The sequence below is a fragment of the Lampetra planeri genome, chromosome 4 (genome assembly GCF_965212315.1).
Source record: "Lampetra planeri chromosome 4, kcLamPlan1.2.h2, whole genome shotgun sequence".
Lineage (NCBI taxonomy): Eukaryota > Metazoa > Chordata > Hyperoartia > Petromyzontiformes > Petromyzontidae > Lampetra > Lampetra planeri.
This window is the reverse complement of record NC_136110.1, coordinates 15,175,415-15,191,538: the sequence shown is the minus strand read 5'-3', so window position 1 is coordinate 15,191,538 and position 16,124 is coordinate 15,175,415. Positions and strand designations below refer to the sequence as shown.

The 16,124-nt window shown below is 52.1% G+C and overlaps 1 protein-coding gene across 1 annotated transcript in view; it reads right to left on the bottom strand.

Annotated features, from left to right (window-relative positions):
* Positions 1-16,124, bottom strand: part of LOC144717746 (DNA polymerase zeta catalytic subunit-like) — a 70,271-nt gene that overhangs the window by 12,346 nt on the left and 41,801 nt on the right. Inside the window, exons 3-6 of the mRNA XM_078593369.1 lie at positions 8,809-8,941; positions 7,485-7,582; positions 4,929-5,033; positions 3,058-3,133 (exon numbers count right to left, since the gene is read on the bottom strand). Coding sequence (XP_078449495.1) covers positions 3,058-3,133; positions 4,929-5,033; positions 7,485-7,582; positions 8,809-8,941 — 412 coding nt within the window. The remainder of the gene's footprint in view (positions 1-3,057; positions 3,134-4,928; positions 5,034-7,484; positions 7,583-8,808; positions 8,942-16,124) is intronic.

The window sequence follows — 16,124 nt, the reverse complement described above, 5'->3', positions numbered from 1 at the left end:
CTCCGCACCGGCCACGCCCACTTTCTGGAACCTACTCGCGGGTTCCCGAGGCTTTCCGATGGGCCCCTTCTGTGACCTTTCCCCTAGATCCCCCTCTCGTGTATATCATGGCCTGCTGACTTCAGTACAGCCGTACACCGCAGATCCCCTTTTTCGCCAGCAGCCAGTGCTATGCCACTACTTCACCCCCCCCCCCCCCCCAAAAGAAAATAGCCGTCTCGGCTGACAACGCAATTTACCTAACAGGGAGGGTTAACGAACGTGAGAAAAAAACCCTGTAACTATTAACCACGAAACCGCGAGGGAAGCGAACAATCTCCATTGCCCGCAGGCGTGCCGCAGCCCACGAGCATCGGGAAGGACCCCAGGTCAACCGGAAGCCACAGCCCGGCTCGCAGCTGCAGCCACCCACCAGACGACGTCGGAACACAATTGAACAACGGGAAGAGAGCGGTTCAGCAGAACAAAGCCCTCTTTGAGCGAGTCCTTGACGCCGGTCCCCCATCTTGAGCAGGAACTTGCATGCTGGGGACCACCGGGACATCACATAAATCGCCTAAAGTGCGCGGCCCCTCCCTGAGAGGAGAAGATGGCGCCCGGGCCTCCACACATGGTCCATTAAAAATAGGCACTGTCGGGGGATCTCTGGACTTCAGGTGCTGGGGTTCCGTGAGGCCGATGTCGGCGGGGCGGAGGACGTTGTAGGCAAGGGGGGCGATCCGGTTCTGTTACGGCATTCCTTGGCGATGTGGCCCAGCTGGCCGCACTTGAAGCAGACGGTTGTGGACCTCCACGCTGAAAGGGGTCCCCCCCTCTCCTGCCGCTCCCGCTCCGGTCGTCGACCTTCAACTCCCCTCCCACGTGGGCCCCAGGCGAATGACGCGCAGGTCTGCTCCAGTTCCCGTGGTGCAGGCTCCTCCGGCACCCGCGGGGTGGCAAGCAACCACCCCGCAGGTTGACATGCGCTTGGATGCAGCGGGCCACCTTTAGGGGCGACAGGCCATCCTCTTCCGTGATGGGGAGAGCGACGCCCAACTCCCGGGCCAGCGACAGCAACCTTTCCAGCGCCAGGCAATCCAGGAAGATCTGTTCCATGTGTAATGTGTTCTTTTATGGAGACGGAGACGTGGAAGTAGAGGCAACAAGGTGTGTTTATTTTTAGCTTATAATAACTTTCTTACGCCCCCTATCTAGGGAGGTACGGCCTCCGGGCTATTGTGACTTAAACACTGCCCCCTGCTGGCTTCCAGCCCTCTGGCTATCCATGTCCTAGGGGAGGCTATCCTGACCCGACCCAGCAAAGGTACGGGTCCGACCACTGGTCCAAGCTCGACCCGACCCTTACAAGGGCAGCGGGCTCGAGGTTCCAGGGTCCTAGTCTAGCTGGCCTTCAGCCTTCAGTCTTCAGCTGCAACTGCTCTTCAGCTCTCCAGAGGGTCCGCCTTATATACAGTTTCTATGCTGAGGGGCAGAGCTTTGTGGGATCGTAGAACACCCCACAGCCCCCACCCGTTGGGAGGGGCTGCGGGGGATCCGAGGACACCCCGCAGCCCCCTCCCCCCGGGCTGGGAATCGTAACGATTTTTTCCTGCCGGCTCGCGGTACCGCCCATGATGGGCACTGTCCGCCATTGCGGATAATTGCAGCCCATCTACGGCTCTCCACACTTATTTATACGCGATCCGACGCTACACATGCGGGAATACGCTGCGTGGTCCAAGGCCAGCAGCGCGCTGTGGAAGGCAAGAGGCGTCTCTCGACCTCGCCCCGCCTCCGCAGCACATCTCCGGCGCACCTTGGACAGCGGGTCGAAAATGGCGGCCATCTGAGCGCACGCCCGAGGCAGAGTCGCTCAATCCGCCACCGGGATGGCCTCAAACACCGCCAAAGAGTCATCGTCCAGAGCCGTCGGCAGAGCCCGCAGACACTCCTCGTCGGACCACCCGACCAAGGTGCAGGCAGCTTTGAAACGCTGTCCAGTCGCCTCCCGCTGCCACGAACTTGCAGGCGGGAGGCAGGCACCTTCATTGAAATGGCACCCCCGCGGAAGCCGCCGATGGCGACTTGAATTTGGCGGGAATCAGCTCCCGCTCCGCCGAGCCTGTGGTGGGCGAAATGGCGGCCGCCAGCTCGGGCGAGAAACCTGCCGGTTCCCGTGCTGGCGCGGTGGTGGAAGGTGAGCCGTCTGTCTGCAACTCCTGTGCCGCTGCTCCTCCGGTGGGCGCAGCAGACTCAAGCTGAATGACCAGCTGCACAGCAGAGGAGAGCAGGTGTGCAAGGCGCCCGGTGAGGTCGCGCCATCTCCTCTACGGCCGGCGGCTGCGAGGGGCCGACGTCCTGCTCTCGCTGCTCCGCAGGTGCCGCCACCTTGGGACACATGACCAGGGTCCCAGATTCCGGGGCTGTTGAGGGGATAATGTCCCCGTCGTCCTCCTCTCCCGAGGACACTACAGGTAGGTTCTTCCTCTTTGCTGCTTTTGACATGAATTTTCTTAACACTTCTGACGCCAAATGTTGTGACTAACTCGGAGACAGTAAGACTTGGAGGCACTTCTTTATTTAGCAAGCACCATCGGGATAACACACTATTTATTACCGTCTTATTACCATCTATTATCGGCGGCACTACTTAGTTACTATAGTTGGTAGGCTGTCTGACTAGCGGTACCCGGGGATGGTGAAGACGGAGGCAAGACGAGAAGAATGGTGACGACGTCGACAAGAGGAATGGTGACGATGGACTTGAGCAGCACTTTCAGCAACAGCCACGAGGTCCCCTACAGGGGCCCCTCATACTCTCAGCGTGGCCTCGCTCCGCCCTGGCCACGCCCCCTTTCTGGAACCTACTAGCGGGTTCCCGAGGCTTCCCGATGGGCCCCTTCTGTGACCTTTCCCCTAAATCCCCCTCTCGTGTATATCATGGCTTGCTGACGTCAGCACAGCGTACACCGCAGATCCCCTTTTTTGCCAGCAGCCAGCGCTATGCCACTACATATGTATGCTGAACTCCTTTCTCACCATATGTAACCAACCGTGCTCGTCAGTTGATTTACTCACCGAGACGAATAGCGCTGCAACATTTCCTGAATTTGTTTAACGATATCTCTTTGACCATCGTCTCCAATTAAACGAGCTGAAAAAACAAATTCCACGAATCAAAGACTTGACTATACAATACACTAAGATATATACTTTACTAATTATTATTGTTACAAATGATTACGCTTGTTGACCCAGGAAAGCCTCAGTCTCAAAATTCTCTTGTGTGTGCATGTATGTTAATACGTGTGTGTATGTGGGGAGTGGTAGTGCAGCGGTTAGCGTGTTGTTCTATGAACCCAGCAACCTGAGTTCCATTCCCGTTAATGGCCAACACCAGTGACAATTATCTGAACCAGACTCAGACTAAAATGAGTACCTGGTGCGGTGTGTAAAAATGTCATCATTGGGGAGCAAAATGTGGTTGGGCGTGGTGCTGGCCACCCACCGTCTTGCGTGCCATGCCGGCCTTCATAAGTAATCACTAACAGCTACCAATATTTTTCTCTCATGTGTTTTGTTTATGATGCTCAAACACCTTGTTTGTTAGTTGTGCAATATTCCTTAAGGATCCTGAACTCATTCTCTCTAATTTCGATGTTTTTGCTGCTGCTGTGCTCATGCACTACAGATCTCTCTTGTAAAATAGCCAACTGGCTAAATGGGAGTAATACATCAAAATAAACACAAATAAATAAGTTATATGACGTGCATCACCCATTTGTTAGTAAATACTGTTTTTAAATGACAAGTCTATCCATTATTTATTATATATTTTGGGTAAAATAATCTAAACAAATTTGTGTCATCAAGACCCTCCACCACCCGATACAGCCAAAGTAATTAAATTGCCGCTGCACAAGCGTTTCACCACGCGCCAAATATTATTGATTCAGCTCAAGCATGGTCACATCAGTACATAACGGCCTCAACCAAAAATATATTCTGAATCTAAACTAAAACTAACTTTACTTTGTATTTTAGCAATGATAGTTCAATGAAGTGGCTTATCATGTGGAAATATATAGCATGCAAATACTCTAAACACACATTTCTAAATGTGAAGGGAGAAACTGGAGGACCTGGAGAAAAATCCAAGTGACCTGGAAATAACATGCAAACTCCAAATATAGAGGCATCAGGGTTGGGATCAAACCCACGACCTCCTGCATACCAGGTGAGGTAATTAACCTCTTGCCAACGCAGCGCCCCAATATCATATCAGCCGTGAAAAATTACGTGTTAAAAGTCGATGCATGTTGTAAAATTCTCTTGCAATTCAAATCTAGATTGAATTAAGATTTAATCATGAAGTTTAAGAAAAGATAACAATGGTGAAATTACAAAATGCGGTTGTCAGAGTTAGCGTGGTTGGCTATGTATGGTGCGAAAGAAGTTAAACATACAAAACGTAATAAATAGGCTCGACCTAAATGTTTGTAAAGAGTTGGGTTGACTGCTTGCCTTAAAGTTTCCTGGCTGCCTGAGTCACTTTGTTTGGACTTTACCTCTACTTGCCTAATCTGGTCACTTTCCTTTCCTGCAGTTATATTCGATTTTTTTAAGGAGTATAATGTTTTGTGCAATTTACCTTTTTATCTAGCCTAATTCACATCGTACTGTATTAATATATTGTTAGAATTAGTCAAAAAAACCTATCTATGTGACTTTACCGAAAGAACCAAGAATATATTGGGGTCAAATGAAGGATTTCAACAGCAGCAACCACAAGGAAGCCGCCGCAACAGATTACAATGTTCCCAACGATTCTCTGGATGTGGTGGGTGGGGTGAGAGCGGGGTGAGAGCAGGGTGAGAGTGAAGTAAGAGCAGCGTGAGAGCGGCGTGAGAGCGGGCGGGAGCAGGGTGAGAGCGGCCAGCTCACTGTACCCTGCGAGGCTGGGACGCCAATCTGTGAGGAGTCTCCGGCGTCACGCCGCCGCTGCTTCTCGTCCTCCCAGATGGCCCACAGCCCTGGGTTCTGTCCGATCTGGCCTGCATTGCCGATGGAATGCAGCGTGCGCGAACACGCCTCAGAATCCATAGCCATGTGTGTAAAGCCAGCATCGGTGTCTCCATGTTTGGCGATATGGTGGCCCCGAAGCTTATGGTGGAAATGTCACTACGATGCCAAGAACCAGTCACTTCACATGAAAACCACTATCAACTTTCTAAAAAGCAGTACTCGATTTATTGACCTTGGATCAAAAATAGACCGAGTAGAACATCAACCTCCTGACTGAGTTGCGCACTATGCCACATGCCCATCTGATCAGGTGTGGACAAGTCAGTATTAGTATTATTATACAAACAGTAGTTATATTAGTAACAAAATAAACCATGGTGTATTCACATACAGTAAGGGAAAAAAGTATTTGATCCCCGGCTGATTTTGTACGTTTGCCCACTGACAAAGAAATGACCAGTCTATAATTTTAATGGTAGGTTTATTTGAACAGTGAGAGACAGAATAACAATAACAAAATCCAGAAAACGCATGTCAAAAATGTTATAAAATTATTTGCATTTTAATGAGGGAAATAAGTATTTGACCCCCTCTGAATCAGAAAGATTTCTGGCTCCCAGGTGTCTTTTATACAGGTAACGAGCTGAGATTAGGAACACACTCTTAAAGGGAGTGCTCCTAATCTCAGCTTGTTACCTGTATAAAAGACACCTGTTCACAGAAAAAATCAATCAATCAGATTCCAAACTCTCCACCATGGCCAAGACCAAAGAGCTCTCCAAGGATGTCAGGGACAAGTTTGTAGACCTACACAAGGCTGGAATGGGCTACAAGACCATCGCCAAGCAGCTTGGTGAGAAGGTGACAACAGTTGGTGCGATTATTCGCGAATGGAAGAAACACAAAAGAACTGTCAATCTCCCTCGGCTTGGGGCTCTATGCAAGATCTCACCTCGTGGAGTTGCAATGATCATGAGAACGGTGAGGAATCAGCCCAGAACTACACGGCAGGATCTTGTCAATGATCTCAAGGCAGCTGGGACCATAGTCACCAAGAAAACAGTTGGTAACACACTACGCCGTGAAGAACTGAAATCCTGCAGCACCCGCAAGGTCCCCCTGCTCAAGAAAGCACATATACATGCCCGTCTGAAGTTTGCCAATGAACATCTGAATGATTCAGAGGACAACTGGGTGAAAGTGTTGTGGTCAAATGAGACCAAAATGGAGCTCTTTGGCATCAACTCAACTCGCCGTGTTTGGAGGAGGAGGAATGCTGCCTATGACCCCAAGAACACCATCCCCACCGTCAAACATGGAGGTGGAAACATACTTTGGGGGTGTTTTTCTGCTAAGGGGACAGGACAACTTCACCGCATCAAAGGGACGATGGACGGGACCATGTACCGTCAAATCTTGGGTGAGAACCTCCTTCCCTCAACCAGGGCATTGAAAATGGGTCGTGGATGGGTAATCCAGCATGACAATGACCCAAAACACACGGCCAAGGCAACAATGGAGTGGCTCAAGAAGAAGCACATTAAGGTCCTGGAGTGGCCTAGCCAGTCTCCAGACCTTAATCCCATAGAAAATCTGTGGAGGGAGCTGAAGGTTCGAGTTGCCAAACGTCAGCCTCGAAACCTTAATTACTTGGAGAAGATCTGCAAAGAGGAGTGGGACAAAATCCCTCCTGAGATGTGTGCAAACCTGGTGGCCAACTACAAGAAACGTCTGACCTCTGTGATTGCCAACAAGGGTTTTGCCACCAAGTACTAAGTCATGTTTTGCAGAGGGGTCAAATACTTATTTCCCTCATTAAAATGCAAATCAATTTATAACATATTTGACATGCGTTTTTCTGGATTTTTTTGTTGTTATTCTGTCTCCCACTGTTCAAATAAACCTACCATTAAAATTATAGACTGATCATTTCTTTGTTAGTGGGCAAACGTACAAAATCAGCAGGGGATCAAATACTTTTTCCCTCACTGTATGTATATTACTTTACAGGTACACATTTTGACCAAAGACCGTCATGTGAATGCTTTGCTCAATCTGAGCCTTGAGTGTAATTGTCTTTGATTTAAAAATTACCAGATGCATAGCCAATGCACAATGCATGCACTTGCATTGTGCGTTGTGTGAACGAGGATGTGAGGATGAGAATTCAAAAGACCACTCGTCCTAACTTTGTAAAATAAAGAGCAGGGCTGCTCTCCCAACATTACTCTTCTCTTTTGAGCAGAAAAAATACACACGCGACCTCGGGGCGGATGGGACCAACAGGTGAGCGAGCGACCAGACCGAACCTCTCTCCCGCCCCTCCTACATGACCAACACAGACCCTCATAGGCACTGAACACCACTCCCGAATGCCATAGAGGGGTGACCACTAGACACACAGCCATGAGATCAGCTCACGTACAAGAGAAGTGTATTGATCATGGATATGGATGATGATGATGTGTTGGCACAGTTACCTTCGATGTCCAGTCTGTTGAGAATGTCTGCTGCTACAGCATCTAGCTCCAGCTCACAGCGGCTCTGCCGCGTCACCTCCTCACCCAGCCAAAGCGAACTGCAAATGGAGAGTCGGGAGGGCACAGCCACCTTTATGTTGAGTCTCGTGGTGTCTCAGTTCGGAGTCTGCAAAGCTCTCCTGACGTCACCTCTCGAGATCCTCGGGTCAGGTCCACCTGGCAAATGGCTTGTCGACACACAGCCTGTAGTAATGAGCCTGAACATTTTTGTATATCAGAGATTGTGTACGACCACATCACCACCGTTCACAAAGTCAAGGTGAGTTCCTGCTCAAATGATAATTGAAGTGGTGATGATATAATGTTTATCGCCCTGAGCCGTTGTGAAATATTTTAGTCCTATAGGGAGGAGAGGCTATCCGTAGGACAAGCGCTCTCAATGTTCCCAGAAAATATAACACATTGTATCAACCAGGATGTAAACTCGCGGCCTTCCGATTGTGAGTGGCTCGGTCTAACGCCGAGTCACCGGGTCAGATAATACACACGCTCTAAAATCATCCACGATATCAGATTAACTCGTGCGTAAATGTCCAACTACAGAAAATGCAAATAATAAAAACACAGGCACACATCTTATAGCACTACCTCGTATAATGCCGTTTCGTTAAAATGCTCTTTGTCCTGGAGAAAATGCATGTGCGGAACAGCCCATGTATGGAATAAAGTGGGCATGGCGTTGCCCACAGGGGCGTCTTTGCCCATATATGGTCTTGCGGAACCTGAATTGAGGTGTCTATTGTATCGATTCTGCTCATAGTCGCTCAGACAGCCACGTTAGAATATCGATTCATCGAGAGTTAATCACTGTGTAATGAGTGACTTCCGCGATACGTCATGTAGAGGGTACTTCTTTATTACTCACACTGAGCACAACACAGGCCAACGCTTATCATTTCCCACACTGAGTACCAAACTAGGTATTAACGTCTCTACTGGCTACACACAGCCGATCACTCGGCGTGGTTCCATCGCCGCTAGCTGGCGGCGTAGCCGGTCAAGCCACTTTACGTCACAAAGTGGCTTGACCGGTTCAATGCATATTCTAATAAGGTAGGCAGGGCAGCCAGCATAGGATGTTTCTCCAACAGGATATCTTCACATGGTCTAATCCATACTCTGAAAATAAGACTGTCTATGAAAGCCTATAAGAGCTGCAATAGCATAACTAGCTAATTTCTATTATGCGTATGTCACAGATAAGAGTTTTTAGTCAATAATTGAGTCACCTTACAAAGATATGGTAACGAATGCACATGCACACCTTGGTATGCTGCCAGCATGCCACCGTCTCATTAAGCTTGTTTGCGTTTCCTCCATCGGCTCTGAGTTGAAAACCCCATGTGCGTCTGTGGGCTTTGGTTCAGGAATGCTGTCTTGAACTTCACCTCGTTTGTCTGAAGGAAGAAACATCTGAAAATTTAGCGAAGCGCACGTCAGGATTCATCATACCTCACGTGGACGTCTAGAATAAACACCTAATTTGAGGCCCAAACATTACACCTCCTGGCTTTGACATTCCTCCTCGAAAACACCGGTGGAACCATCAACTCACTCACTCACCTACCAACCTACCTGCTCACCACTGGTGGAACCATAAACCGCATATTCTTCATGAATGGAAAGTTAAGACAAGTCACAGTGCGACTGTGGCCAAGCAACCCAAACTCTGAGCTGTACAGTAAACCCACTGTAGTCTGCGCTCCTTCAATCCAGGACTAGAAAAACTACCAAAACTCTCTCCTGAAGCCCTCTTGCCATGGTTAGCAAACCTCTACATTGGCATTTAATTCATGTACATATAGTATAACATGTAGGCTTTCACGACCAATATTATTCATAATAAAGATTTTGGGTTAGATCGCTTAAGTATAAATGTGTCGAAACCCTCCATCACCCGACACGGCCAATCAGTACGAGATTTGTCACGTAAACAAAATTACAAATAGTTACTACTTCAGCCCACCGGTGTGTTGAAGAGTAAATCCACAACATTTACAATACTCTTTGGGTCTTTCGGTAAAGTCACATAGATAGGTTCTTGGAATCAAAGATTATTAATTCTTTGGTTCAAAGTCACGAAAGCTTTCAGTCAAGATTTACAATACTATCAATGCATATATTATACTGGTCAACATTTTTTTAGACGGCGTCTGCTTCAGAGATGAAATGTGTCGTTTATTATGGATGTTGATGTGCTGAATTCAAATATGACAATTAAAACAACGGATTGGCTACTGTTCCCAAGATATTTAAGTTTTTACATTTTACGTCTATGTGTAGATAGTAGAGTTTTACTCATAAATTGTAAAACGAGGTCTTTTCATGTGCTTATGGTTGCTTTACATGACAACACGTCACCTGTCCTGTTCATGTAACACTTAATAACAAGTATAACCCGTAAAAACAAAGTTTTTCACTATAAATCCTTTATATGTGTGGCGGCTAGAGTCCTCTCGTCCTCTGGCTTGAGATGGCTGCCACCTATGGGTCAGATGATTGCATGGCAGTGAAGTACCGGTAATTACGCTGGACACCCAGGTTGAGGCACACGTATGTTTATTCAAGCTTGTCGGTACAGGACAGCACTAGAGGGGGTAGCGGCCCCCTCACCCGGATAACTGGGGATACACCCTAGCTAGTCCTGACCTACTCCCAAGTCCTCCACTAACGGGCTAGGGGAGGCTAACTGGCCCGACACTGGTGAGTCGGGCTACGGTCTCCGGAGTCCCAGGGTACTGACCCTGGTTCACGGAACCACGCCTCTGGCTCGATCCTCCGCAGCCCTTACAAGGGCGGCGTCGAGGGGAGTCCAGGGCTTCTAACTAGAAGATCTTCCTTCTTCCTCCTTCGTTCCCAGACTGAGCCCCGAGCTCTCTCTGTCCTCCCCCTTTATACCCCCCGTCAGGATCACAACCCCCCAGGCTGCCTGATGCGGACGTCGCTGCGGGCACCCCACCCCCGTGTACTCCCGGAGCTCCGCCCACTGTGTTTATTCCCCGTTGGATCCCATGCACCTACAGCCCTCCCGTAACAACCCTACATCACTCCCCCCATTACAGCTCGCAGCCGTCCCGGCTGCAACAATTCCAATAAAGGAACATTTACCCCTCAACCCCGTGTGTGCCTCATTTTTTTCAACAAAATGCAAATTGAACAACAACAACAAGAACAACAAGAAGAACAAGCACACCCCCGAAGGGAATGTCCGACGCACCCCCCCCCCCCGTATAAATACGAAATCCGTAAAAGCGCGTATATACAACTAGCCAGGAACTCCCCCAGCACACACAGCACACCCACGACACACAACGCACCCACAACACACACACCCCGCCCACACACACAACACAACACACACAATGTGGCAGGAGCGCACCACCGACGCAGCATACAGTAACCATGACACGTGAAATAAAAAAAAAATGTCTTCTTTCTGTATATTATAAGAGTCTGCGCATCTTAGCGCGCGTCCTTGCCGCAGGCCCGTCACACGGGGCAACCCCGGACGGCGGACCATCCGGTGGCGGCTGTCCCTTTCGAGATGAGGTCGCGATTGAAGTGGCGCGACCGTCGGCATCACCCGTGTGGGTTGTAGGGCATGAGCCCGTCATTCCCGGTGCACCTGTGGGTGGGACAGCCGGCAACACATCAGGCGAGAGCAGCGACGGACCCTCCGAGTCGGTCGACCCCCCACATGCTTGGCCCCGCGCGTGTGGAGTGGGCCCTCGCACCGCAACAAACGGTTTTAGCCTAGAGGGGTGTACAAACCACCGGCGCCTGCCCCATTTGATTCGAACGCACTGAGGCCTCAAAACCTCGACAACCTCGACGGGGCCCCGCCACGGGCGCACGAGTTTAGAGGAGGTCGCGAGCGGTACCTGGGGACAGTGCAGCCATGCCCTGTCCCCCGGCTTCCACTGCAGCACGTGCGCGCGAGCCAGCCTGAGGCGCTCGTTCGCCTTTTGACGCCTGTCAGAATTTAGCCTCGCAGCATCCCGCGCCTCAGTCAGTTTGTCAAGGTTAAATTTAACGTGTTCATCCAATTTAATTTTACCCAGCGGCGCGGGGATCTGCAGCTGTGCCGGAACAGGTGGGTCGGGTTCGCGGCCATACATAAGAAAGAATGGTGAAAATCCCGTCGCAGCATGGGGAGCCAATCTGTATGCCGCTAGAACCCCTTGAATTTGTAAGTCCCAATCAGTCTGTGAGTCCGAGACTTGCTGCGACAACATAGACGAGATGGTGCGATGCAGACGCTCGACCATCCCGTCCGTTTGCGGGTGATAAGGAGAGGTTCGAATTTTTTTCGTTCCTAGGAGATCACAGACTTGTTTTAGGAGTTTCCCGGAAAAATTTCTACCCTGGTCGGTCAACAACCGCTCCGGGGCACCTTTGTCCATGACATAACCTTGGACAAAGGCGTCGACGATGGCTGCTGCCGACTGATTCGCCAGGGGCCAGGCCATAGGCCAGCGCGTAAAATATTCGACCCCAGTAAGCAAATATTTATTTCCCCTGGGGGTGGCGGGGAATGGCCCCAGAATGTCCAGTGCGACCAGTTCATTTATTCTGGAGACCTGGATGGACTGCAAGGGCGGGTTCGACTCCCGTGCTGGTGGTTTGCGCTGCGCACACTGAGGGCATGCCGCCAACAGATCAGCGACATCCCTAGTCATGCCCGGCCAAAAATAATTCAGCTGGAGCAAGGCGAGTGTTTTCTGGGTACCTAGGTGGAGGAGGCGCTCATGAGCAGCCCACACCACCTTACCCCGTAGGCCAGAAGGGACCACCAGCCGGTGACGCTGGGATTTCCCGTCCCAATGCATAAGCAAGCCCGCATGGGTTTCCCATGCGTCGGCATGACCCGTCAAACGCCCCCTCTCCCCGGCGCGACGACGCAACGCGAGGAGGGAGGCATCCTCCAACTGGAGGCGCCCCCATTCATCAACGGGCAATCCAAGCAGGGAATCTCTCCCCTGTTCGGCGATATCAATGGGGACTACCGTTTCATCGTCGGCGGCCGCCGCCAGGACCGGAACCATCATGTCCCCTACTGGCTTGCAACGCCCCGACCCCAGGAGGCATGCGCATTCGGAGGCGGTTGGCATCCGTGACAGAGCGTCAGCGTTGGTGTGGCGAACGCCCTTACGATAAGTGGTTTCAAAACTGAAATCCTGGAGGACCTCCAGCCATCGGGACAATTGTCCCGATGGCTGTTGAACCTTCAGGGCGTACTGCAGTGCCGCATGATCTGTGCGGACGGTGAAATGCCGACCGTACAGATATGGGCGATACTGTTGGATGAAATAGACAATTGCCAACAGTTCCCTACGGGTGACACAATATCTTTGCTCCGTTGGAGACAACACCCGACTGCCGTACGCGACCACCCGTTCCACGCCGTCAACCACCTGGGAAAGCACGCCTCCAATACCCGTGTTGCTCGCGTCGGTGTCGAGCAAAAACGGCCTCGAAAAATCTGGGTAAATCAAGGGAGGAGCCTTCACCAGCGCGTCCCGAAGGGAGCAGAAAGCAGCTTCCTCCTCCTGACCCCAGTGGAACCGAACCCCTTTCGATGTTAACGCGTGTAGGGGTTTGGCAATCGTTGCAAAATTAGCGACGAAGCGTCGGTAATATGATGCGAAGCCAATAAAACTCCTGACCTCTCCCACCGAGGTGGGAGTCGGCCAGGAGCTGACACACTGCGTTTTGGCGGGATCGGTAGCAATACCCGAGCGCCCTACGATGTGCCCCAAATAACGCACCGACTCGCGTAACAAATGGCATTTCTGGGGCTTAAATTTCAAATTAGCAGCCCGCATCTTTAGGAAAACCGCCCGCAACCTCTGGAGATGTTCATCAAAAGTTTTACCAAAGACAATAACGTCATCCAAATAAATCAGGCACGATTCCCATTGCAATCCAGCCAAAACCAATTCCATCAATCGCTGGAAAGTTGCCGGCGCTGAGTGTAAGCCCATCGGCAACCGGTTGAATTGGAACAGGCCGTGCGGTGTACGGAAAGCAGTTTTAGGCTTAGAATCATCGTCCAGAGGAAGCTGCCAGAATCCCGAAAGTAAATCTAGTGTGGAGAAGAATCGCGCTCCCGCCAAAGCGTCCAGCGATTCGTCCATCCGTGGGAGCGGGTATGCGTCGGCAACCGAAATTTTATTAAGGCGCCGAAAATCCACGCAAAACCGCAACGAGCCGTCCTGCTTTTTAACCAGGACGATCGGCGCTCCCCACGGGCTGGTGGAGGGAGAAATGATGTCGGCGGCTAACATGTCATCAACAGCCGATTTGACATGGTCCTTTTCGGCGGGACTTAACCGAAACGGATTTTGGCGAATTGGCGCGCTGTCACCCGTGTCAATATGGTGACGCAGCAGGTGAGTGCAACCCAAATCATATTTATCACGACTGAAAACGTCGGAAAATTCCCTCAGTAGCCTTCTAAGCTGTTGGCGCTCTGAATTTGTCAGGTCCGTCGATTCCGCACAAAGCGCGTCGAGCCACCCTTCATCGCTGTCCGAATGTGGGAGCATCCGGGAAGCAGAGCCAACGTGGTTCGCGACAGGTACCTCGCAGGGCATCGGCGTCGCATGCGCGAGCACCGTCCCTTGAGGAACCACCACCGTCTGCGATCCCACATTGAGGACCGCGATGAAAGGGTCCCCGTCCCCTCTTACAACGGTCTGGGCCGGAATCAAATGAGGTCCATTAACCCCGGCCCTAGACGGTCCCAGCAAAACACCCTGATCCCCTATGCCCTTAGCGAAGGGCTTACGAAGTTTCAGAGGCACTAGCATTTGAGCTCCCGGCGGCACACGAACAGTCTTAACAACGAACGCCGGTACCGTCGCGAACGCCGTCGGAGCCGCCGCAGGGGATGGCAGGAACGCCATGCGCCGCCCCGACGGAAGCTCAATGCATCCTTGGTCGATCAAAATACGAATGGGCATTTTGCCTAAGAAATCCGTCCCCAGCAGGCACGGAACCGCCAGCGAGGAGGAAACGAAAATCGGCCCCGACAATTTGATGTCCCCAATAGAAATTTGCGCTCGAATCTGTCCCATGATGCCGAGAGAGCCCCCGTTAGCGGCATAGAATGGGACGTTAACCGGCATTAAAGGGCGGCTTTGTACGGGCAGAATATTGTAAATTAATTCCGAAATGATTGTCGCCGATGCCCCCGTATCGACCAAGATGCGTACTTCTACCCCGTCAATGTGTCCGACCACGGCCGACGACCCTGACGACGCGGCTACCACGCGATGGGCCAACACGGACCACTGTTTGGGCTCGATTTGAGTCCCCGCAGTGATCCGCGTTGGCCCCTTGCAACGCGACATCGGCCCCCCGTTTGTTGTGGTGCGAGAGTGTGCAACGGGTGGGTGCTTTGGCCAAGCATGTGTGGTGCCGCGACTCGCCGGATCATGTTGCTGGAGCTTGGGAAGAGGAGGGCCGGCGTCCCGTCGAGGCGTCGTCCCGCGCTGTCGCGGAGAGCGGCACCCCGAGGCGACGTGGCCCCGGACGCCGCAGTTGAAACACCGCGGGAGCCCCGGTGGAGACGATGGGCGGTTGAAACGGCTTGACCCGTCCCGGGCCGACCGTACTTCTTGCGCCTGTTGCCGTCGATGGTCGACGGCGAAGAGCTCCTCCGTCGGAAGGGTGGCTGCAGCCACCGCACGCCCTGCCGATGCCCTGCTGGCTTTCCGCCGCAGGGACAGAAGGTTGGCGTGAAGGAGGCGCGCCGCCTGAAGAGAGGTCATCTCAGCGTCCTCCTGTGCGACGACAGCGATGTCCAGGTCGTCTGCCAGGAGGAGTATTTTCTCCGTGACCATCGCGTCCACGCCGTCATCGTCCATACGGGGAAAAGCCGTCTTAGCCAGCGCTAGGAGGCTCGTCCTGTATGCCAGGGGCGACTCCTTTTCACCCCGCTTGCGCTCGTAGAACTGCTCTCTGCATTCTGCTGAAGGTCCATAGACCCCGGCCAGCAGTTGTAGCGCCTTCGGCAGAGTAGACCGCTTCTCTTTCGGCGCCGATGTGAGGGCGGCGAGCGCGTCTGCGTCGAGGAGCGCCGGCAGCGCGCAGAGGGCTTCATCGTCGGACCACCTTGCCATTTCTTGGTGGGCGATGAAGCGTCGCTGGAAGCCGCCCCAGTCGCCCTCTGCACCAACAAATTCTTTCAGCGGAGGCAGCCGTTGTTGCAGCGCAGCGATCGCCTTGGAAGTCTGCAGGCTCTTATTCCCGGGACTCGGCTGTGCGTCGGCGCGAATGGCAGATGGAATCGCCTGTCGCCGATGTGATGACGCTCCCTCCGCTGGTGATGATGCAGCTGTCCCAGCGAGAGCGGTGTCGGACCCAAGGTTGAGCCCGGCCACGCCCTCTGCAGCTGCCGTAACGATGGCGGGAAATTCAAAGTTGGAGTCTTCAGAAATGGCGGGAAGGCGCTCAGGTCGACGACTCCCCTCGCCCCGTGGTGGACCACCAGCCCCCAGCCGCGTGATGTTTTCCAGCGTGGCGGCAGCGGCGTACAGTAGCTCCGCCAGTCTCTCGTGAGCCAGCCGTAGCGCG